Below are 22370 nucleotides of genomic sequence, written 5' to 3'. Positions count from 1 at the left end.
GACAAATTTGACAAATTTGGTGGCTTTAGACATTGTTCACGTGAAACTGAATAAATCAGACTTCTGCGCAGGTCAACATAGAGCAGTTTCAAATCTCACCTCTCTCAATCTGGGAAAAAATCTACTTTCTACAATCGCAGTTTATCAGTTTTCCTGTATGCCTAAACTGGAGATCCTTGATTTGAGTTTTAATCTGATTGCAACACTGGAAGAGAAGGCATTCCATGGATTATCTCATCTGCGGATTTTAAGGCTCACAAACAACAAGCTAAGTAGACTCCATACTAATGACTTCAGGTGGCTTCCAGCTCTAGAGGTTCTAGATATAGATGAGAATTCGATTGGAAGTATAGAAGAAGGAGTCTTCCGGAAACAGAAAGAGCTGCAAGAGCTGAGGCTTGGAAAGCTAGATATCATATACGTCATAAATTTCAACATGATATTTTATGCGGTACCACCTAAACTGCGCTATCTCAGTATAGATGCTGGCCATGGGACGAACCTTCAAATAAGTCCAGTAATGAGTGCTCCAAATGGTTCTCTCGTTCTTCATCTGAACGGAGACTTACTGGAGTGCAGAAAAACTTGTGAAAATCAATTTTTTAAAGCAGTCAAAGTGTTAAAAGTGAACAGCCAACGGTTCTCCTGTCAAAATAGGTTCATGGTCCGCTACTTCCCCAATCTCGAGTCGTTCGAGTACCACACCCACATTGACAAAGTATCTTTGCGCTACACTGGGATTAGCACACTCAGGCACCTGAAACGCCTTAAATTGACCAACCTCAATTTTGCCAAGCAAACAGACCCTGCAATGATTTTTCACAACCTCTCAAAACTGCAGATCCTGGTCCTGAGCAACTGCCGATTCACTTTCCTCACCAAGAGCATGTTCCAGAACCTCACCTCTCTGCGTGTGCTGCGTCTTTACAGTGCATCGCCACTCCTTCTGCTAGATGGAGTTTTCGACGCGCTCCCTTCATTGACCATTGTTGTTTTCGACAAAGTAGATTTCCGCTGTGACTGCAAAAACAGCTGGCTGTTGACATGGGCAGAGAGATCCATACACATTCAGGTACTGTTTTTTTTTGTTTTTGTTTGTTTAATAACTAATTAAGTAATAATCCATACATACTCAGGTACTTGTTTTTGTTTTGTTTGTTTTTTATAATTAATGAAGTTATAATCCATACATAATTCACACTCAGGTACTTGTTTTTGTTTGTTTAATAACTACTTAAGTAATAATCCATACATACTCAGGTACTTGTTTTTGTTTTGTTTGTTTTTTATAATTAATTCAGTTATAATCCATACATAATTCACACTCAGGTACTTGTTTTTTTGTTTTTGTTTGTTTAATAACTAATTAAGTAATAATCCATACATACTCAGGTACTTGTTTTTGTTTTGTTTGTTTTTTATAATTAATTAAGTAATAACCCATACATAATTCACACTCAGGTACTTGTTTTTTTCTGTTTTGTTTGTTTAATAATTAATTAAGTAATAATCCATACATACTCAGGTACTTGTTTTTGTTTTGTTTGTTTTTTATAATTAATTAAGTAATAACCCATACATAATTCACACTCAGGTACCGTTTTTTGTTTGTTTGTTTGTTTGTTTGTTTGTTTGTTTCACCTACACCTTCGTCTATATACCTAAAATGTGTTCTCTGTAGTCAACCTCCATCATAATTCACACTTAATAAACCAAGTATAGAATATGACATTTTCTCTTCCACTGGGGTTAATAGTAAATCCTTGCCTGTGTGTATTCGTGTCCTCTCAGGTTATCTACCTCCAGAGACAGGAGTGTGTGTGGCACTATAGGAAGCTCAACTTTTTGTCAACTATGGAGCGTCTGTGCCAAACAGATGTGGAGTACCTCTGTTACCTTGGCACAGCTCTCACCATCTCTTTCCTCATGGCTACTGCAGTCGGCTACAATTTCGGCCGTTGGCCTTTCCTGGTGCTCTTCTTTCGAGGACGTGGGTGGCTGGAAAGAAGAATCGGGCAAAGGAGGAGGAGGAAGAGGAGAGGAGGATTGTTGTATGAAGATGTGGAAGAAGAGGAGGAGGAGGAGGAGGAGGAGGAGGAGGAGGTGCAGTTTGACGCGTTTGTGTCTTTCAGCAGCCGGGATGAAGCGTGGGTGCTGGGGGAACTGGCTCCTCGGCTGGAAGAACAGGGTGAGCCAAGGCTCAGACTCTGCCTGCACAACAGAGACTTTGAGGTGAGCTGATCAGACCAATAAGATACCCTAACAAGTATAACTGCAATTAACAGTTATCCCTAACCGTTAGCTATGCCTAAAGCATTAAAACAGTGTCAGACAGTGCAAAAATGGGTCCCTGCTTATAAATCTTGGAAAAATCATTTCTTTCCCCCCTTCCCTCATTTTCACTGTTGAGTTGATGGGTCTAAAGGTAAAGTACTCTATGATCTTAGTGGCAATACTATAAGTGACTGAGACCATCTGTCTTGTGTCATCTTATGTCCTTTTTTGGAACATTTAACTCTCAGCATACATTTAATAATGTTATGTACATATTTTTTCCTTCTAAACCATTCATCCTCTTTTCGCTGCTACACATTTTCAAAAAGAACATTTCTTGTAGGCCTCTCCTAAAAAAACATTTTAAACATCTTAATGTATCTCCACAACAGGTGGGTAAAGGAATCGTGGACAACATCGCCGAGAGCATCTACAAAAGCCGGCGGACAGTCTGTGTGCTCAGTCGCTGTTACTTGCGTAGCGACTGGTGCTCTCTGGAGCTGCGCATGGCCACACACCGTCTGCTGGCCGAGCACAAACACAGACTCATTCTCATCTTCTTCGACCGCATCTCTCCCTTTGAGCTCTCAGCATTTCACCGGTAAGCCAATACTGTTCACCGTGGTTAGTTTTACCATAAATGGCCTCGCCTACGTGCTTATTAATGCTGTGTGGTGTTGATTAGACTGGCGAAGCTGGTGAGGATGCGTACGTACCTGGACTGGCCGCAGGATGAGGCAGAGCGGGTGCAGTTTTGGGAACGCCTGCGTAGAAACATCGCGGAGGGAGAGGTGGTGAGTGGGGTCGGAGTTACTTAAATGGGATGGGAAACTAATATAGACGTTGTGATGTTGGAGAAGGCATAACCTTGATGCACACTGTATGCAGCCTCCTCTGCTTCACAGAGGTACACGGAGGAGAGCAAATAAACAAATAAGTCAAAAACCATAGACATGTAAGACATGGGAGACCTTAGACTCATAAGCAGCATTAGGATGCAAAGTGACCTTTTTGTCACAAGGTGCAAACTGGGTGCACGAAGGATGTACAGATGAGGCATGAATATCAGACACACACTTTCCTGTAACCACAGCGAGAAGAAGAGCAGGATTCTAGGATAAGAACTTCATGTCCACGGACTCTAATGATTCAAAAGCAGAACAGCACAGAGCGACTAGCACAGCAGGCAGTTCCCAGGATGGCACTGGTGATGTAGTAATGGGCTCCAGGTAGCCGCTAGGTACACCTTTAATGTTGAAAAAGAACAGCTCTGCTCCTATAGTTCTTCTAAGAATGTCAAAACATCCACATTAGAACACTGAAAAGGAACTGCAGCTGTTAGAGTTTCTACGAAAACTAAAAGACTTGACCATATTACTCTAATACTTAAGTCCTTACACTGGCTTCCAGTAAGTCACAGAATTGATTTCAAAGAAATGCTGCTTAAAAAGTCACTAAATGGGACAGGACCAAATTACCTCTCAGATATTTTTCAGCAGTATACACCTGCTAGATGTCTCAGATCAATACAGACTAATCTGTTGGTAATCCCTACTGTGTGAACTGTGCTACAGTGGGGAAAATAAGTATTTGAACCCCTGCCGATTTCGCAAGTTTGGCCACTTGCAAAGAAATGTGTGATCTATAATTGTAATAGTAGGTGTATTTTAACAGTGAGAAATAGAATATCAACAAAAAAATCCAGAAAACTGCATTTTATAACATTTATGACTTAATTTGCATTTGATGCAGAAAATAAGTATTTGAACCCCTAGCAAAACATGACTTAGTACTTGGTGGAATAACCCTTGTTGGCAAGCACAGATGTCAGACTTTTCTTGTAGTTGGTCACCAGGTTTACACACATCTCAGGAGGGATTTTGGTCCACTCCTCTTTGCAGATCCTCTCCAAATCCTTAAGGTTGCGTTTTCAATGGGAGGGAATGAGGGAATGAGGTTCAAGCCCAATATTCCACGTTACATGGCCCCATCCATAGTCCCCTCGATGCAGTGGAGTCGTCCTGTACCCTTGGCAGAGAAACAGCCCCAAAGCATAATGTTTCCACCTCCATGCTTGACGGTGGGGATGGTGTTCTTGGGGTCATATTCAGTATTCTTCCCCCTCGAAACGCAGCAAGTCGAGTTGATGCCAAAGAGCTTGATTTTGGTCTCATCTGACAACATCCTGTCTCCCAATCCTCCTTAGAATCATTCAAGTGTTCATTGGCAAACTTCAGACGGCCCTGTACATGTGCTTCCTTGAGCAGGGGGACCTTGCGAGTGCTGCAGTACTTCAAACCATTACGGCGTAGTGTGTTGCCAATGGTTTTCTTGGTGACTGTGCTCCCAGCTGCATTGAGATCATTCACAAGCTCCCCCTGTGTAGTTCTGGGGTTATTCTGCACCTTTCGGATGATCACCGATACCACACGAGGGGATATCTTGCATGGAGCCCCAGACCTAGAGCGATTGACAGTTGTTTGGTGTTGCTTCCATTTACGAATAATCGCACCAATAGTTGTCTGCTTCTCACCAAGCTGCTTGCCGATGATTTTGTAACCCATTACAGCCTTGTGCAGGTCTACAATCTTATCTCTGACGTCCTTGGTCAACTCTTTGGTCTTGCCCATGGTGGTGAGGTTGAAGGTGTGATGGTATGATTCTTTGGACAGGTTTCTTTTATACACGTCACCAGTTGAGATCAGGTGTACCTTGTTAGGCCTAATGAGGACTAATCTGTGTGCTTCTTGGGCACATAACTGGTCATTGGGATCCAGATTTCTTGCTGTTTGCTTGGGGGTTCAAATACTTATTTTCAAATACAAATAAAGTCATAAATGTTATAAAATGCAGTTTTCTGGATTTGTTTGTTGATATTCTATTTCTCACTGTTAAAATACACCTACCATTACAATTATAGATCACACATTTCTTTGCAAGTGGCCAAACTTGCGAAATCGGCAGGGGTTCAAATACTTATTTTCCCCACTGTATATACAGTGCTGCTTGAAAGTATGTGAACCCCTTGAGCAGTTTAGAGTTTTCTGTTGTTTTACCATGATTTTCCTATTTTATCATCACCAGTTTGCCATATATGAAATGTCAGGTTTATGTTTATCAATTGCATGTACTTAGGGAATTGTGTGAGTAGCAAAAAAACTACTTCTAGGCAGAGTTGCAGTCACGTTGACTGCCCATATGTGGAAAACTGGTGATGATACAATAGGAAAATCATGGTAAAACAACAGAAAACTCTAAATTGCTCAAGGGGTTCACATACTTTCAAGCAGCACTGTACATAAACTTGCCTTGCGTTGCGGCCTGAATGGAGGTTTCTTCAGACAGACACGGGGGACGTGAAAAGCCGTGACATTAAATCCCATACTATCTGTGTGAGTGAATTGACTGAAAGGAAACAGATTGTGATCAATTATTTTGCTTTTTGTAGGATGCTGCTGATGGCAGGTAGCTCAGACGTCAGAAGAATGTGTAAGTCATCGCTGGCTTAAACACAACTGGCAACTGAGGGGAGTGAAGACGAGCTAAAAGATGACTTACCTTTTCTAAATAATATTGCGGTGGTGATGATGCTATCGTTTTCACAGAGCAATACTGAGGGGAGTGAAGACGAGCTAAAAGATTACTCACCTTTTCTAAAGAATACTGCGGTGGTGATGATGCTACCGTTTTCGCAGAGCTATACTGGAATGCTCAGGGCAACAGCCCTTGTGTTTAGGGCTAGCCTGGTAGTTGATCATTTTGTACATACAAATAGTCTAATTTTCAAAAAGTAGTTAGTTAGAAATGATACATAGAAATGTTTTAACTTAAATGTATTTTCCTACTGTAAAGTCTAACATACTGATAACGTCTACAGCTTGTTCTAGCTAGCTACTCCAGGTGTGGATATTAAATGAGACAAATGCTGTTTTTCAATTGTAATGAAGGCAACTTGTTATGCTCATACATCTCGTAATAAGTCTCATTACTTAATAGCAACACTTCATATGCTATCTTCAATAATGTTAACAATATCCTCTAAGCTTATATTTTACATGTGATGAACAACCAATATGTGTTTGAGATAAGTGTAAGGCCTTATTCATTTTGCTTTGACAGTCCTGCATAATAATTGTTTAAATGGTTTCCCTTTAAATAGTTAAAAACATTTTTTTTAAAACTTTACATTACATGCTCATGATAGTTTAGTGTGCAGCCTTGACATCAGTCCAATCCCCTCTTCCATAGAAATTAATTATTTCTTTGTTTTTCACATGACCACCAGATGGCCAGTTACCACCATCTATCCTATAAAAACACCTTAATCTAAGTGCTTTATCCTTTGTTTTCCTTTTTGCATTTTAAAGGTTAGCTTGTCATAAGAAATGTAGTTGCTTTCCGAATTCAGCGGCTTACTTAAAAAAATGATGTTGAAGCAGAGTCATTATGTAGTCTTTAATGTGAATTTAACAATATTTCCAATTTTCCACATCACTGATTGTTATTTTTATTGTGTTTCTTGAAAATAAATACATAACAGGCCCTGTTTGTTTATATTTTGACCACGCTATGCATTGAATGACTACCCTTATGAACCCCCAGTCCAGTGAAACTGAAACTACAACTCCAGCTGATAAGCTGTGAATGGCTTCATTTTCATGATGTCAAACAGCAAAACATTGACCGATTACACCATTGCACGACACGCCATTGCACGCTTTGTTAGAGCTCCTGTGTCTTTAAGCCCTCCCACCCGATGAACCCAGTGTGCTCTGATTGGTCAGCTAGACCAGTAATAAGGACTGTGTTACGAGATTGCGTCATCTTGTAACAAAGGAAAAAGGGCTGGAATTCCAACAAGGTGGCAGCTAAGAAAAGTGGTTCCGTCGGAGAGTTCTACTTCCTCTGGCATACACTTACATGCACAAAAAGGAAGGGAAAGGGGGAAACCCGGAGAAGCACAATAGGTCCTCTTTAATTTAAATGGCTGCAATTACAAAAAACATATTAATACAAAACACTTAAAAAGATGATGACATTTTAAAAGTCAGCAGTCAGGGAGCTTTCCAGCCTCTCTGAACTTGGAGGCGAGGTTGTCGTCTGCCCGTAGAGTGAAAGTTAGGGGACGGTGCTGGTAGTACGTGGGGTTTGCCTTCACGTTCAGGATGACGTCGGAGAGCAGGTGGGCTCTCTCTACCCCGGAGCCCGGTGCGTCGTGGCTCAGCGAGGTGAAGTGCACGTGCAAGTGGTAGTAGGACGGTTGGTAGTGCAGGTAGATGCGCAGCTTACACGCAGGGACACTGTATCGCTGAAGAATGGCCTCCTGTGAAAGTCAATGTTTAGAATCATTTCATTTGGCCTTCACTCGCTGGACCGAAAAACACTGCTCCAAGCAACTATCTGAAATGATCTCTCAGAGAGTAATATATTTCCAGATCCTTCTAATGAAAGCTGAAAGGTGACAAACAGAAAGGGAAAAATGTCCTCACCTGCCCTTTCTTCAGAATGTTTTCAAGCAAAGGGATGTGTTCTGATCGGAGGTCCCTCAGGCTTTTGATGTCCTTTTGACGAACGATAGCAATCAAGTACAGGTCGTCCAGCTGAAACAGAGAGGACACACCAATGCATTCAAACCAGTCTGAGAGTGACGATGAAACAATGCATCATGTCATAGTCCTGGCAGTTCGTCAGATGAAAAAGTGTGGGGCAAAAATTATGAGATGACAACAAATGGTATTACAACAGACAAAATTAACAGATCAAGGAAGTAAGTTTAAAAAAAAATAACAGATTGAGCTGAAATACATAAACACATTTGATGAATTCATTGTGAAAGGTCTGACTCTGCATAACATAAAGTCTTACCTGCTTCGTGTCCCACTTAAAATCTGGGAGCAAAACAAAGCCAGTTTTGGGATCCGGATCTTCAAAAACGATCCGTTCAACCTCTGCTTTCTTCTCCAAGATGTTGTAGACCCACTGCAGAGGGGCAGGTCAAAGAAAACAGCATGTAAAACGCAGAGAGTAAAGGTAACCAAGGAATGCAGACTACAAGGAGGACCACCAGCAGTAGGTGACAGAGAAATTCACATGCTAACCTTCACATGCTAACATTCACATGCTAACATTGCACTGCGACACTAAACCAATTGTGGTGGACAAAGGGTGAAGGCAGCGACAAGCACACCTGCACACTGAAGCTTTGGCTCTGAATGTAGGGGAGGGTTATGGAACGATAGTCCTCCTCCGTCTCCTCCACCAGAAATGTCTCCTGGACCTGGTACTTCTTCACATGCTTCTGGGTTGCTGGGCAAATCAGTGATGTTTTGATATCTGAGTGCCAGTAAAAGACAAAGACAGAGATGTCAACTTAAAGATAAATGTTCTTGAATTCACTGCAAAACATTTACTGGTGAGGAAGGGTGTACAATTAACCAATAGCATATCCAGTCTGGTTCATATTGCACAGTAAATGTCAAGCAAACTACATCTCATTAATACCTACATACTCATATGGAATAAAATAAATCTCATGTAGTCTACATGTTGGTATAACCTGTGATGGTCATTGTGTAGACAAGTACAGTCCCACACCAGACTTGAACTTGCAACTTGAAACACGGGAGGCAGGTGCGCTGGCAAAGAGGCTAAACCCCATGGGTGTGGTGTTAGCATCTGTCACTAGCGTCTGCTGCAAGACCATCTCTGAAGGTGTCGGGGAGTTGGGTTTACTCACTGCACAGCACTGTACCAGCTGGTTACCGTTACACTGGGATCAATGTATGATATGCAGGAGGACAGATGGGGCACCTGGGGCCAGACTGAGGGCTCCTGAGGAGGGAGGAGGATCGCTGGTCTCATACATACCGTTTAGATGGGCAGGAGGAATGAGCAGGTAATTGCTGTAGATGTCATTTTTCATCTTCAGCTGCAGGCTGGAGTCTTTGAGCAGCTCGACGAGGGTGTCTTGCCCTATGGGAGTCTTCTCCAGGATCACAATGGCCTCCTGGTCATCAATCTTGATGGGGAAAAAAGACAACAACTGCCTGTTTAATTTCACAGCATCATAGATCGTTGTTCTTGAAACAGAGATGTGGCTCTTTCAGTTTGTCAAGTTGCAAATAAAGTAGCCCTTACGCACCCTTTGGGTGTGGATAAAACACTGTTGGTGTACGTGGTTTCGCCACACACAAAAAATACCCTTTTGTTTGGCCAGGGAAATGTATGCATTTTTGTCCAGTGCATTTGTTGCTATCCATTAACGATGCTATGTACAATGCACAATAATACATGAGTACAGGAGCCGACCGGTAGATTGTAGTTTTCAGCGTTAGTATTTTAACATTGCCGGTTCCACATCCTTCAGTTTGTCAACAAATACACGTGTACCATTGCACTGTTACCGTATAAAGTTAAAGTACGTTATTACTTAAAAGGAAGGTTCGTGGTAGGTTTCAAATACCAAACATTGATAATGAACTATTGAGATCTATTTCATATTCACATGTCATGTAGCCTAGCTATAGTTGCACAGCTATACTCAAATTTAAAAAGTGGGAACTAAGACGATTCAGGCCAGTTGGCTAGTTATACGGCACGCAAAACAGAAAAAAGTAAACTGAAGTCAACGTCGTAAACCTAAGAATAGCAGAGTCCAAAGAAAAAAGTGACCGCTTGACGCCGGTCACACTGAGGTCTGAATTTAACCAAACTGCATTAGCTAGCAAGACAACTGCCTACCTCTCCATGAATGAATATGTTTTTTTCCCGCGTTGAATCACGCAGCACTTTCTTAATCTGAAACTTTGATAAAATGCTCTGATCTGCGGATCCATCGCCACTGTTCTTGTTGGTATCTGATGCAGTTTTCTGCTTCTTCCTAGGGCATGATTCCTCCTGATTTTCTTGAGACTTTTCAATGGAATCCCCCATGGTTTAACGTTAATAAAAGGACTTTGGGACCATAGACAAATCGCAGCAAGTAGCCAGTGACAATAACGAAATATGGCCGCTGATCGAATATTTTTCAAAATAAAAGTCGAAACTTGTTCCTTTGTTTATGCATCATACAATGACGAAAACTGAAAACTAGGTTTCACAATACAAACCAAACTAGGAAAAAAGCTTGAATTCCTTTTTAAAAACACAAAGAACCTATTGGTGTTGTTCAGCAAAAAAAAAAGTAATTTGTTTCGTTAAAAAAAAAAATCTGGGAAGTGATAAATCCCAAATTTTACCTACAAGAGAAAAGGTGTTTGAACTTCTACATAAGTAATTCCACCTGTGGACAGATAGGCTATTAAAAAAAATGCATAGACTTGGCTGACGATAATGAGGGATGAAATCCTTATAACAAGTACTTTAAGGAAATATATAGATATTGACGCCTGAATCACCTTTGTGGGCAACAAGGTTAATAGTTTTTTGTTTTTGTATCATTCAGCATTATTTTTTTTTGTCTTTTCACATGTGAATGACATTATGTGTGATGCAGACAGCTCTACAGACACTGCCACCTTCCCTGTCTTGCTTGCTAACTGATATGAAATGCAAAAGTTACAATTGACTCTTTGTTCACCAGTTGTCATGGGTTCATATGAATATTGTATGTGCTGTATGTGTATGTTTGTGTATTTATTGTATATATATATAAATAGGGAACACAATAATGGCACTCTGTAACTCTTTGCAGTCAGTTGTGTAAACATGTCAACAGGTCCTTTTAGAAATACTGTGTATGGCTTTGAGATCTGAATCGCCTTTGTAAGTACCAGGGTATAAAAAAAAACAGTCGAGTTTACATTAGGTCTACAGAAATGTTTTTAATTTTTTTTAGAAAATGTATAGATGTTGAGGCCTGAATTGAGCCTAACTAAAAAGCCTTAGCAGAGAATGAACTTCCTGAGTTTTGTTCACCAGCTGCCACTGTTGTAAATAAATATTGCTAGCACATATTTCTTTGTTTGTGTTAACAATATGTATTGCACAATCCATATATATTTTAAATATGTCACATAATAGGGAAAGTTCAACTCACAACTCTGTTCTGCCTATTCATATTAAACAGTCTATAGGAAGTATAAATAAAACGTTTTTTATCAGCTATGTGGCCCTTGGTGTGAAATGCAACTTACTGGATGTGGTGATCTACAATAGATTTAATGAACAATTGAATGATAGTGAACAACGAAAAACTGTTGTGTAACTACCGGTAATAAACTAAATGTTGTGTATGTAATAATACCCTCTCATTCCATGGTTATTTGCAAGATCAGTCAGCTAAAATGACAAAATTTGCAGACACAATATACAGTTTATTTATATAGAGTAGTTAGCAGCACAACAGGCATATGCCGTGCAAAACGTGGAAACATACTGTATATCAAACCGGATTTTCAAACAAAACTTTGAAGCGGACTTTTATTTTTACTCTATTTACCGCAATATTGCCGCTTGTTGTCGCTAGCTCCACAGAACCTTGCACCGTTTCCTGAAGAGTGACCAATTACCATAGTCAACCCAGAACCACCGAGTAAGAGAGACGCTGGAGGCAAATGCCGATTGGCTCTTGACCGCCACTTGTGGTAACACGTGTTGTAAACATACACATTTTGTAACCCCTTGATTGAATGTTACAAAACAGTTTGGCTACACGCACTGTGAAGCTGACGGGTCGGAGGAAGAAAGAAGAAAACTGGGGGATAGTGAAAACTGGAGCCAGTTCGAAGACAATACTACTGGGCACTCGACGTAAGTGCTTTCATTTATTTTTGTTTCAAAATTACTCCAATCCCGGTATAAGCAGATGAACATTAGCCCATATCAGAAGTGCTTGCGTTGACACTAACTGTGAGTTTGTCAAGCAGTTACGTTATTGAGAACAACTCATACATTTGAGAGTGCTATTACAAAAATAAACTTTATTGTTTACATATCATGGCCAAAACGCATTCTAGTCGCTGTACTTCAGTGTCTGTTAGCATCTCGAAGAAGTCGGAATTGACTGGAATCTACTAATGTTTTCCCTTATCCTCTTCTAGGCTACAACCATGCATTTCTACACCATCTGTCTTGTATAGGAACTTTGTGTTATTCATACCTAGTAATAACAATAACTACAATGTGTATTTGTCCCCCCCAAACAGCTCTATTGCCATGACACACAACTGTATTCACTGGTTTCGAAAAGGACTGCGGTTGCATGATAACCCAGCCTTGACTGCTGCCCTGCGAGACTGCAAGCAGCTGTACCCTGTCTTCATCCTTGACCCTTGGTTCCCCAACAACACCAAAATTGGCATCAACCGCTGGAGATTTCTGATCGGGGCCCTCAAAGACTTGGATTGCAGTTTAAGAAAACTTAACTCCAGGTAGAACAACAGATGAACCGCCGTAAGGCCTTCTTTTTAGCGCACTTGTGAAGCCTGCCCAACAAGTTCTGTCTGTGTCTGTCTGTTCCCAACAGGCTCTTTGTGGTGAGGGGAAAGCCAGACGAAGTACTCCCTGAACTGTTCCGCAAATGGAAGATCACGCGCTTGACTTTTGAGGTGGACACCGAGCCCTACAGCCTGCAGCGAGACATGGAGGTCCTGAAACTGGCAGGGGACCACGGAGTCGAAGTCATCCAGAAGATCTCTCACACACTTTACAACCTAGAGAGGTAATGCTTCACGGGGCTAGTGTCTTCATCACCGATAAGGATTATGTGTTTCGTGCTTTATACATGTCGGGTGATTGTAATTGGTGGTTGTTGTTTTAGAATTATAGATGAGAATAATCAGAAGGCCCCACTGACCTACGTACGCTTCCAGACAGTTCTAAAGAGCATGGGGCTACCCAAACGACCAGTGCCGTCTCCCTCTTTGGAAAATATGAAAGGTATGAAATAAATCATGCACTCTGTGTAATCAATACATTAATCGTTAAGGTATTGTGTAGTTTACCACACTACGCAACAGTTTCGAAGTTAAAGTGGTGTCAGAAATGATAGTTTGGTTAGCAATGCAAAAGTGGTTTGGTTCACAGCGCTCTCAATAAAAACATAACAAGTAGTACATGAAAGTTCCTCAGTGCTTTTGACTCCTGGATGAAATGTGATTGTAAGGTGATGGTAGCCGTTTTAAATAGCTGTTGTATTGTCTCTGTTTAGGAGTGATAACTCCATGCACAGACAAGCATGAGAACTATGGCATCCCCACTCTGGAGGAACTTGGCCAAGACCCTGAGCTGGCCATCCCAGAGGTCTTTCCTGGCGGGGAGCAAGAGGCTTTGAAAAGACTGGATAAATACATGGACAAGCCGGTACGAGCTTTCTACATGCAGTCAGTCATAAAGCAGAGTCAGAGCACAGTGGAAGGAATAAAATAATTAGATCATTATATGTTTATTAGAGTACGTAAGGTCAATACGGTCAAATAGTTTGAAATGCAAATACAAAGCATCTCTAGATATCCTCACAAGATTATAGGATTTGAATGTTGAAGAATACTCCACTCTGCAGACATAGCACTAAATTATAAATAAAAATTATAAATATGTATTTTCTCTTATGAATTCCAGGGCTGGGTTTGCAGTTTTGAGAAACCCCAGACGTCTCCTAATGCCCTGACTCCCAGCACCACTGTCCTCAGCCCCTACGTCCGCTTCGGCTGCCTGTCTGCGCGCACCTTCTGGTGGAGGCTGAGCGACGTCTACCAGGGCGTGAGTTACATCCAGCTCCGTTTCCACATCAGTCCAAAAGTAACTGACCATCTTGCTCTAAGGTGTGACATGCAGACTGGTTCTTTCTCCCCCCCCCCCCCCCTTACAGAAAAAACACTCCCAGCCTCCTGTCTCCTTGCATGGGCAACTGTTGTGGAGGGAGTTTTTCTACACCGCTGCCTTGGGGGTGCCCAACTTCAACAAAATGGAGGGCAATCCAGTGTGTGTGCAGGTGGACTGGGATGACAAACCAGATCATTTGGCCGCATGGAGAGAGGTACACAACTGTGTGCCTTATGGCATCTATTTGATTTGATACGAATATTATGCATGCCCTTTTGGCAATCATAGAGAGAATTCATTAATTTAATTTGTTATTAGATATATATGTGTGTGTGTGTGTGTGTGTGTGTGTGTGTGTGTGATTTTGTGGAAATGCAATGGTTTCTTAGGCCCGCACAGGATTTCCTTTCATCGATGCCATCATGACCCAGCTGAGGCAGGAGGGCTGGATCCACCACCTGGCCAGACACGCCGTGGCCTGCTTCCTCACCAGGGGCGACCTGTGGATCAGCTGGGAGGAGGGACAGAAGGTCCACATTTATGCTTCTAAAAACAGTTGCTTTGTGACTGAGCCTTTTTTATTGAAACAGTGCATGTTGTGATGGCTTAGGAATGTAATATAAAACATGCCTCAGCTAATGTTATTTTGAGTAATGAATTTAGTTTTTTTTGGTTAATTCAGACAAGTTTTGGCATGTACCTACCTTACTGTGGTGTGTCAAAACACCTTTGAGGAATAACTCAGAAGTGAAATTCAGTGTGAACAGTGCAGGTTGTGTCCAGTGAGTTTTGCTAGCCTCTCATAAATGTTGTCCTGTGCCTGCAGGTGTTTGAGGAACTGTTGCTGGACGCGGACTGGGCTTTGAATGCTGGGAACTGGCAATGGCTCTCAGCAAGTGCCTTCTTCCATCAGTACTTCAGGGTCTACTCACCCGTCGCCTTTGGCAAAAAGACAGACAAGCATGGAGACTACATCAAGTAAGGGCATATTAGAAAGTACAACTTCCCATTTTTTAGTGTGGTTTGTTAATCACTTGCTTGGTTAGTGTAGCTGTTTACTGTGACATGGTCTAAAGTATGTGGCTGAAAATAACTCCATCTGCTTAGGAAGTATCTCCCTCTTCTGAAGAAGTTCCCCGACCAGTACATATACGAGCCCTGGAAGGCGCCACGTAGCATTCAGGAGCGGGCAGGGTGCATTGTGGGAAAAGACTATCCACGACCCATTGTGGAGCATGAAATCATCAGCAAGAAAAACATCCAGCGGATGAAGGCAGCTTATGCCAAGCGCTCCCCGCAAACCGCAGAGTCCCCCAGCAAAGGAAAAGGTGGATTTGTGTTGAAATACTCAAAATGCGCTAACTTTAGAAACAGGACTTTAGTTTTACACATCTTAATACAATGTCCGTCAGCACACACCTGTTAGAATAACACAAAATGTATTGCCTCACATTTTGCACTTCTCTATGCAGTTCTAACTAGATGATTTTCTGTTTATTTGCCTCAGGTGTAAAGCGCAAAAGGGAATCCATCAAGGATATGTTAACCAAGAAAAAAAAGAAATCTGACTAAAAAAGCAAATGATTAATGTACATACATTAATTTGAATTTAAATATACCTTTTTTATTGTTTACAAATTTGTATTCTGTTCACAACAAATCTTAAAATACAGAAAGACCCATAACTTAGCCTTGTCATCCTGTCTGTTACAAAACATCTTTTTAATTTTTAATTTCATTTTAAATGTTTTTTTTATGCTACCAATATCATGAACAGTATCCCATTGTGCTTTTATTGTATGCCATTGTCCTTTATTAAATTGATTTTGCTAATGTCAAGTCTCGTATTTTCACACTTTATCTCAAACTATGGTCTCCAGATGAATACGTCACATTATAGTCAGCTGAGAAAGATCTTAAAACAAATCTACCTTTTCCATCTTTATTTCAACAACTTTCTCACACAAGCAATAGAGAGTGACACAGAGACAGAGCGCGTTTTATCTGCCATTTTTTGCTGTGATATGTATCTAATCATCCTCTCGGCTGTCAGTTTTCCTGATTAACTAATTGTGAATTACTTACGAGCCTCTGCATTTAGTTATGTCTTACAGGACTGTGCGGCAAGCGTGTGACAGGTGTCACTGGGACTTGACTGCGTGTAATTGTTCAGAGGGGAGGGTGAATTTTCATTTGAGATGTGGCCAGGATCTGACACCAGAGGCCTTCAGAGGTGCATGTTTGAAAATAGCTCTGGCTGAAGATGGTTACATAAAACCCCTTTTGTTCACTTATTTAGCCCCTTCTCCTCTGTGCCAGCGAGAGACTGTCTGGCGTGTGTTTGGATTAAGGAGCCTGTCAGACCAGACCAGGCCTAAGGCGTTTACTCTATAAATAACTGAAAGTCACAGAAAACAGGAAACGCTGGGGAGATGATGCAGCCTGGGCTCTTACTCTGTCTCTGTCTACGGCAGCAAACCCCTCCCTCATGAACACTGGAAAGAGTCTTAAACCCCTCCCTCATGAACACTGGGAAGAGTCTTAAACCCCTCCCTCATGAACACTGGGAAGAGTCTTAAACCCCTCCCTCATGAACATTGGGAAGAGTCTTAAACCCCTCCCTCATGAACACTGGAAAGAGTCTTAAACCCCTCCCTCATGAACACTGGGAAGAGTCTTAAACCCCTCCCTCATGAACACTTGGAAGAGTCTTAAACCCCTCCCTCATGAACATTGGGAAGAGTCTTAAGCGCCAGAGCCAATGGCACCAGGGAACTAGAGGGGACCCAGAGCACCAACCAGAGCAGCTCCTCTCCTCTGCACAGGTGTGTGTGTGTGTGTGTGTGTGTGTGGGGGGGGGGGGGGTTATTATGGTGCCGGAGAGAGGAGCAATGGTGACATCATCCCTCCCCTGACCTCAGCAGAAGAGAGGGACGAGTTCATCACACATTCACTGAACACCAGAGGGGAAGCAGGTTTTTTTTCAAGAACCACGTAGGACCACAGTGATCTCAAGTTGTCTGAGTCTTTAAAGAACTGGTTTGCCATATTTGCCGAGTTGTTCGGCTTTGTTTTTATTCTGTTTGCTCCGGCGGACACATGACACACATTCCGTCATCAGCCCAGCCTGAGCAGCACCTGCATGTTGTGTTCGTGCGCACTAATGGGCATGCACGTTTTCAAGCACTGGCTCAGGGTCAAGGAAAAACACACTCTATTTAGGCTATTTATTTATTAAGCAGACACTTTTACGCAAGGTGACTTGCAGTACAGATACACATTTCCATTAGTGTGTTTGCGCCCTGGGAATGAAACTACAGGAGAACCGCTGATAAAATGAGAGTTTCATTTATTTCATGCTTCAGCGAATGATGGCTGATTAGATTGGTAGATTAGTAAAATGGTAGATGGTTGATTAGATTAGTAATGGTATTTTAAGGTAGGTAGTGTTTCAATAGAGGAGTAAAAGTTATGAAGGGGCAGAGAAAACTACAGACTTATTAAAAAGTAACTCTTAATAAATATTTGCTGTAGATTCACACAATCTAGAGATATTTGTGACTGAGTGTTTGAGATTGTGCGCTGAAACACGTCCACAACAGCAGAAAAACAAGTATACTTTGGAGACACCCATGCACACGTCCCTGTCCGCATAGCACAAAGCCAAGTACACAGAACTATTCCTGCCCCCTTAGGCCAATGTTTTACTTTGCGTACCCATAAGTGCGTCAGGGTCCACAAGGGTCTGAGTGACGTAAATCTCGTCATCAGGGGGTCTACGCACAGCTGTGTACCCTCCAATTTTTGTCTCATAAAAAAAAAACATTGATCGCTATTTTGGAATATGAAGCCCCGTTAAGCCTTTTCTCAGGAATGTCCCCCTGGAAAGTGAACTCCAAGCAGACTCTAGAAAGTATAATAAGAACAAACATGCGTCCGTGGTGTCCGTAGTTCATGTGCCTGTCCGCAACCGAGTATTATCAAGGCCTAACCTGAAACTGACTACAGGGGCAGATTCCACATGTTATATCTTCATGTAATTGCACCCTGACCTATGGAAGTCAGTGCACAAGCCGGGCAGAAACACTCCACTGACATCAGTGGGAAAACATAAGTCGTCATGGAATCTGGAAAAATATCAACCATTGTGTGTAATGTTTGAAAACTTGACCTGACATTTTCATGGTTACTGAGTAATCAGTGGAATGGCTCAAGATTAGAACGCATTCACAGTGATGTTCACACTGATTTGGGTTCAAATTGCCTTTAACTCAAACTCTCTGTAGCCTTTTTTATTTTGGTTTTAAGGCATTTGTCTTTCTTCATTTTTAAGTTTTCAGTTTAACAATAATGGAATGGATATGTATCCTTAGTAGGTTAATTGTACCAGTTTGGTCAGTCAGTTTTAAACCCATCCAAAGACTCTGCTGTGAACCATTGGATCCGGAGTTACCCTCACCCTTCTAGAACACTCTAAAGTTATTTCTTAACCTGGATTGTTGAGATTGAAATCCTAATGAAATAATCCATTGATCTGACACCTAATAATCAACCATTTGCTGTGATTTATGAACAGGTATATCAGTGGTAGAGTGTGTATGTGTGGGTGCATCATGGAAATCGTTATGTCTACACTGCCCACTTTTGGTGTGGAAAAAACCTAAAGAGTTTAGTCACAGATGGGTGAAAGAAACACATATGAGAAAGTAACTGTAAAAACATGAGGGAGGTGAACAGTCAATCATTTATCTCCTGCTAACCTCTTGTGTTATCCAATAAAGGGATGAATATAAAAAGGACTGGTGGAAGAAAGACAGGACAACATCCAGATCATTCCTCTGTGAAACTACTATCAAGGTGAGTCCCTTTTCACTCCCCTTTCACTCCCTTTCAATCCCTTTTGTAGATTGTCTTGCCTCCAGATGAAACACTTTGCCTTTGTTCTTCAGTACCGTCTTTGACTGCCTCTCTCTAATGCGCAACATGAGTTGTAGTATGCGTATCTTATGAGGCTAATGACTACCTCTACATAGTTTTTTCTTCTATTCTGATTGATTTAGCATTTATCTCCCTCTCTCTTTCTATCTCTCTCTCTCTCTCCCTCTCTCTTTCACCTAGTATGGAGGCTGCTATCAGTGTGTTGGTCTCCCAGTTTAAGGCGTTTGCTGGAAAGGATGGCTCCTCAGATACTCTCAGCCGAGACGAGTTCCAGAGCTTGGTGGTTTCACAGCTGCCCAACCTTGTCAAGGTAATAATGGATGCAGCATGGGAACTCATTGGGGCTCAAGGTCTGTGTACAAAATATACAAAGTGACTCAGAGAATGCATTCAGTGGCCTGGAATTCATTGCATGCATTGAGTTTTGTGACTCACAAAAAAAAATTAGAAGTTTTCAATGAGAAGTTTTTTTTAACGATTCACAATATTCATTTTGAGATAAAAGTTAAATTCTATATAAATTCCTATAATGTAACAAAATGCATTGCTTTGGTCAGATCATTAACAAGACTAAATTGTCTGCTATAAAATGCATTTCCTGTCTGGGACATAAAAACAACCATGTTTTATAATGTAGCCCATTCTCTCAATTCTCTCTTCTCTTGCGCCAAGACTAGATATTACAAGCTAAGCAGTGCAGAAAAAACAATTTGGTGAATGTAAGCATTTGAAATCTGAGCTGCGGAAATCCAATTTCAAAGTCTGACAACAGTCCACTCCAGACAGTGGAGCACGATAAAGCACCAGAGCGCTGTAGTGCTGCTTTCCCTCCACAAGGTGGCAACATTGACAGGCAGACAAAAGGGCAAATGTGTCTCAACCCTGCCCTTTCGTTTATGCCACTCCAGACAAGTCCAGCACTCCGAGACCCCACGCCAGCTTTGTGCTTAGGGGGCATCCTTGCTATTGCTTGGCAACACAGAAAAGTGCCTCATCTCCCTCGTCTCGTCTTGAGGAGAAAGATCCACAAAGCTCTTAGTGTCCCTGAGCCCCACGTCCCAACACACATCTCAGTTTCTGTGTGTGACATGCTGTATGCGTGGCAGACAAACTAAATGAGAGTGATGGAGTGGAAGTCACTGTGAGAAAAGTGAAGCTGAACACTACTCCTAGAATGTCCAACTCCTGTCCACTGCACTGCCAAAAGTGTAATTAACTTGGCCTAAGAATGCAAAGGACATCCTATCTGGGTTTTAAGAATTTATGAGGGCAATAGTTGAGGCAGAGTACCCTAGCCTGTCAGTAATTGTTGTCAGTAATTGTGACATTAAATGTTATTTTTTTTTATTCTAGCTAGGGTAAATATCATTTTCATATTGTGGTTCATAGAAGTGTTCATTTAAAACCGGATTGGTAATTGGTTCAAAATGGTTTTGCTTGCGTTGTTGAGTAGAGAGCCTGCACAGCATGTGAGTGTTTCCAAACAAAACAAAGCACCTGCTGCAGTTTCACAGAAGCAGTGTGAACTATTCATGTAATTTATAGTCTGATTCGCAGTAGATAAGAACAATAACATGTATAACGTAAACTCATAGACATAGCAGGGTTGTGTTAAATGTTAATTGTGTGTCAATTGAATACTTATACTCTATAAGTATTCATTTCGAATTATAATGGCTTCTGTTTTTGAAAATATGACACATAAAATGTTTGTGTCATTTGTGTTCTGTCAATGTAAAATGTATTACTAAAAAGTAACACATATTTAATGTTTAATAGTCTGTTTCACCTTTGAGTACTTATCAAATGCACTACATCTATTTTGTTTCTATTCAGCTGTATTCATTCTCTGTGTATTTCTTTTGCTGGGTTTATTAGAATTACTATATATTGGCTGGGTGGGGTCGTGGTCGGGGTTGGGGGGGGGGGGGGATGTGATGGTACTACATACATAGTAAAATAATAAGATATGCTGAAGTGCAACACAACAATACCTTGGAAACAATCAAACACAGAAATAGAAACTCACCAAGTATGTCACTTAAGATAAAGACACATGGGTAAAGTAAATAGAGTACAGAAATAACACATTGCATTTTGATGCAGCAGTGTGACCTAATTTGAACTATATCCTTTAGGCAAATGGCTTAGAAATGCAGTGTGACCAGCACAGCACAACTTTAATTGAGATAATGACTCAGAGGATAAAGTGATGCACACAGGAGCCTTTCGTGCAGAGGGGGTGTTTTTTGGGGGAATTTCACCTGGCAAGACACCAGGAACAAGTTCAGACAAGGGGTTCAGGAGTTTCATCTGCTTTCATTTCCACAGAATGCCAGCGACCCAGCCGCCATCGACAAACTCATGGGCTCACTGGACGAGAACAGCGATGGGGAGTTGACTTTTCCGGAATTCTGGCAGCTCATTGGTGCTCTGGCGAGCCAACAGGGAGGCTTCAGTAAATAGGATCTCAATACATGAATTGATTCACATTGTTTCATTTAATGTTGTGTTTTCTTCCTTGTTACTGATCTGGGCTGCATTTCCCTGATGCGTTGTTGTGGCACGTACAACCATCATGAGATGATCAAGAGATGATCAAGAGACAAATATTTTGAACACTCTCTCTTTTAGTTACCATGCTCATAACACAACAACACATTTTGGAAGTACTGCCTTATAAGTCTGATATTAACAATTCCACAAATACACACTCTTTCTCACACAAATACACACACACACAAACACACACACACACAGTAGATGTCTCTTAAATTCTTTTTCTTAGTCCCTTTTCTCTATTCTCCACTCATTTGCTTTTCTTCTTTTTCTTCTCTCTGTGTCTCCGGCCAGCATGATCCACCCCTCTGTTGTGATGTCATAATTATGCCTCTACACAATGCTACAGTTCCACCTCACCAGCCAGACGGGAACTAATCCTATTCAGTGTCAAAACAACATCCACGCAAAACACACAATGCACAAACACACGAACAAAACACAACCTTAGATCTCTCTCTCTCTCTCTCTCTCTCTCTCTCTCTCTCTCTCTCTCTCTCACGTACACACACTCACACGCACACCCATACACCCACACAGACCCACACACAAAGAAACACAGAGGGAGACGGCTTTGTGGCTCTGAAGGGAAACAAACGGCGATGTTTGATCTGTATGTGTGATTCGTGAGCTCAAACTGGTTTACCAGGTAGCCCTGAGGCTAAGAGGTGGTTCAGCTGTGTCGAATTCAAACACTGTCTGTCTGCAAAAGTGTTATAGTAGACTCTTTAAATAATAAAAACAGCAATAAAACTTCAGGCTTTTCATGGTCAGTCTCTTTTATTGAGTGTGTATTTTTTTCTTAGATGAGTGTGTGAATATAGAGTGTAAGTTAC

The 22370-nt window shown here is 41.5% G+C and overlaps 4 protein-coding genes across 4 annotated transcripts; 3 read left to right on the top strand and 1 right to left on the bottom strand.

Moving 5' to 3' along the window:
• Window positions 1-13: 13 nt before the first annotated feature.
• On the top strand, window positions 14-6615 carry LOC122132062 (toll-like receptor 13; the record flags this gene model as incomplete). The annotated part of the gene is made up of 5 exons (XM_042706825.1): window positions 14-1072; window positions 1792-2232; window positions 2667-2875; window positions 2960-3068; window positions 5723-6615. Coding segments are annotated over 5 exons (1839 nt in total), but the record flags the coding sequence as incomplete, so codon positions are not given.
• Window positions 6616-6715: 100 nt separating this feature from the next.
• dcps (decapping enzyme, scavenger) lies at window positions 6716-10292 on the bottom strand. The gene is made up of 6 exons (XM_042706823.1): window positions 10015-10292; window positions 9142-9292; window positions 8462-8607; window positions 8140-8253; window positions 7764-7874; window positions 6716-7597 (listed from the first exon to the last, which is right to left on the bottom strand). Exons 1-6 carry the CDS (start codon window positions 10204-10206, stop codon window positions 7322-7324), a joined length of 990 nt encoding a protein of 329 aa, XP_042562757.1. The 5' UTR covers window positions 10207-10292; the 3' UTR covers window positions 6716-7321.
• Window positions 10293-11801: 1509 nt separating this feature from the next.
• Window positions 11802-15876, top strand: cry5 (cryptochrome circadian regulator 5). The gene is made up of 11 exons (XM_042706822.1): window positions 11802-12024; window positions 12420-12644; window positions 12740-12934; window positions 13034-13152; window positions 13424-13575; window positions 13834-13974; window positions 14084-14251; window positions 14427-14567; window positions 14864-15015; window positions 15145-15365; window positions 15545-15876. Exons 2-11 carry the CDS (start codon window positions 12430-12432, stop codon window positions 15607-15609), a joined length of 1569 nt encoding a protein of 522 aa, XP_042562756.1. The 5' UTR covers window positions 11802-12024; window positions 12420-12429; the 3' UTR covers window positions 15610-15876.
• Window positions 15877-18643: 2767 nt separating this feature from the next.
• Window positions 18644-21535, top strand: LOC122132061 (protein S100-A13-like). The gene is made up of 3 exons (XM_042706824.1): window positions 18644-18894; window positions 19156-19285; window positions 21307-21535. The coding sequence occupies exons 1-3, from the start codon at window positions 18821-18823 to the stop codon at window positions 21439-21441; spliced, it is 339 nt and encodes a 112-aa protein (XP_042562758.1). The 5' UTR covers window positions 18644-18820; the 3' UTR covers window positions 21442-21535.
• The last annotated feature ends 835 nt before the right edge of the window (window positions 21536-22370 follow it).

Source organism: Clupea harengus, unplaced genomic scaffold (assembly GCF_900700415.2).
Source record: "Clupea harengus unplaced genomic scaffold, Ch_v2.0.2, whole genome shotgun sequence".
NCBI lineage: Eukaryota > Metazoa > Chordata > Actinopteri > Clupeiformes > Clupeidae > Clupea > Clupea harengus.
Note: the sequence above shows the minus strand (reverse complement) of the source record. Positions and strands in the feature narration are given on the sequence as shown.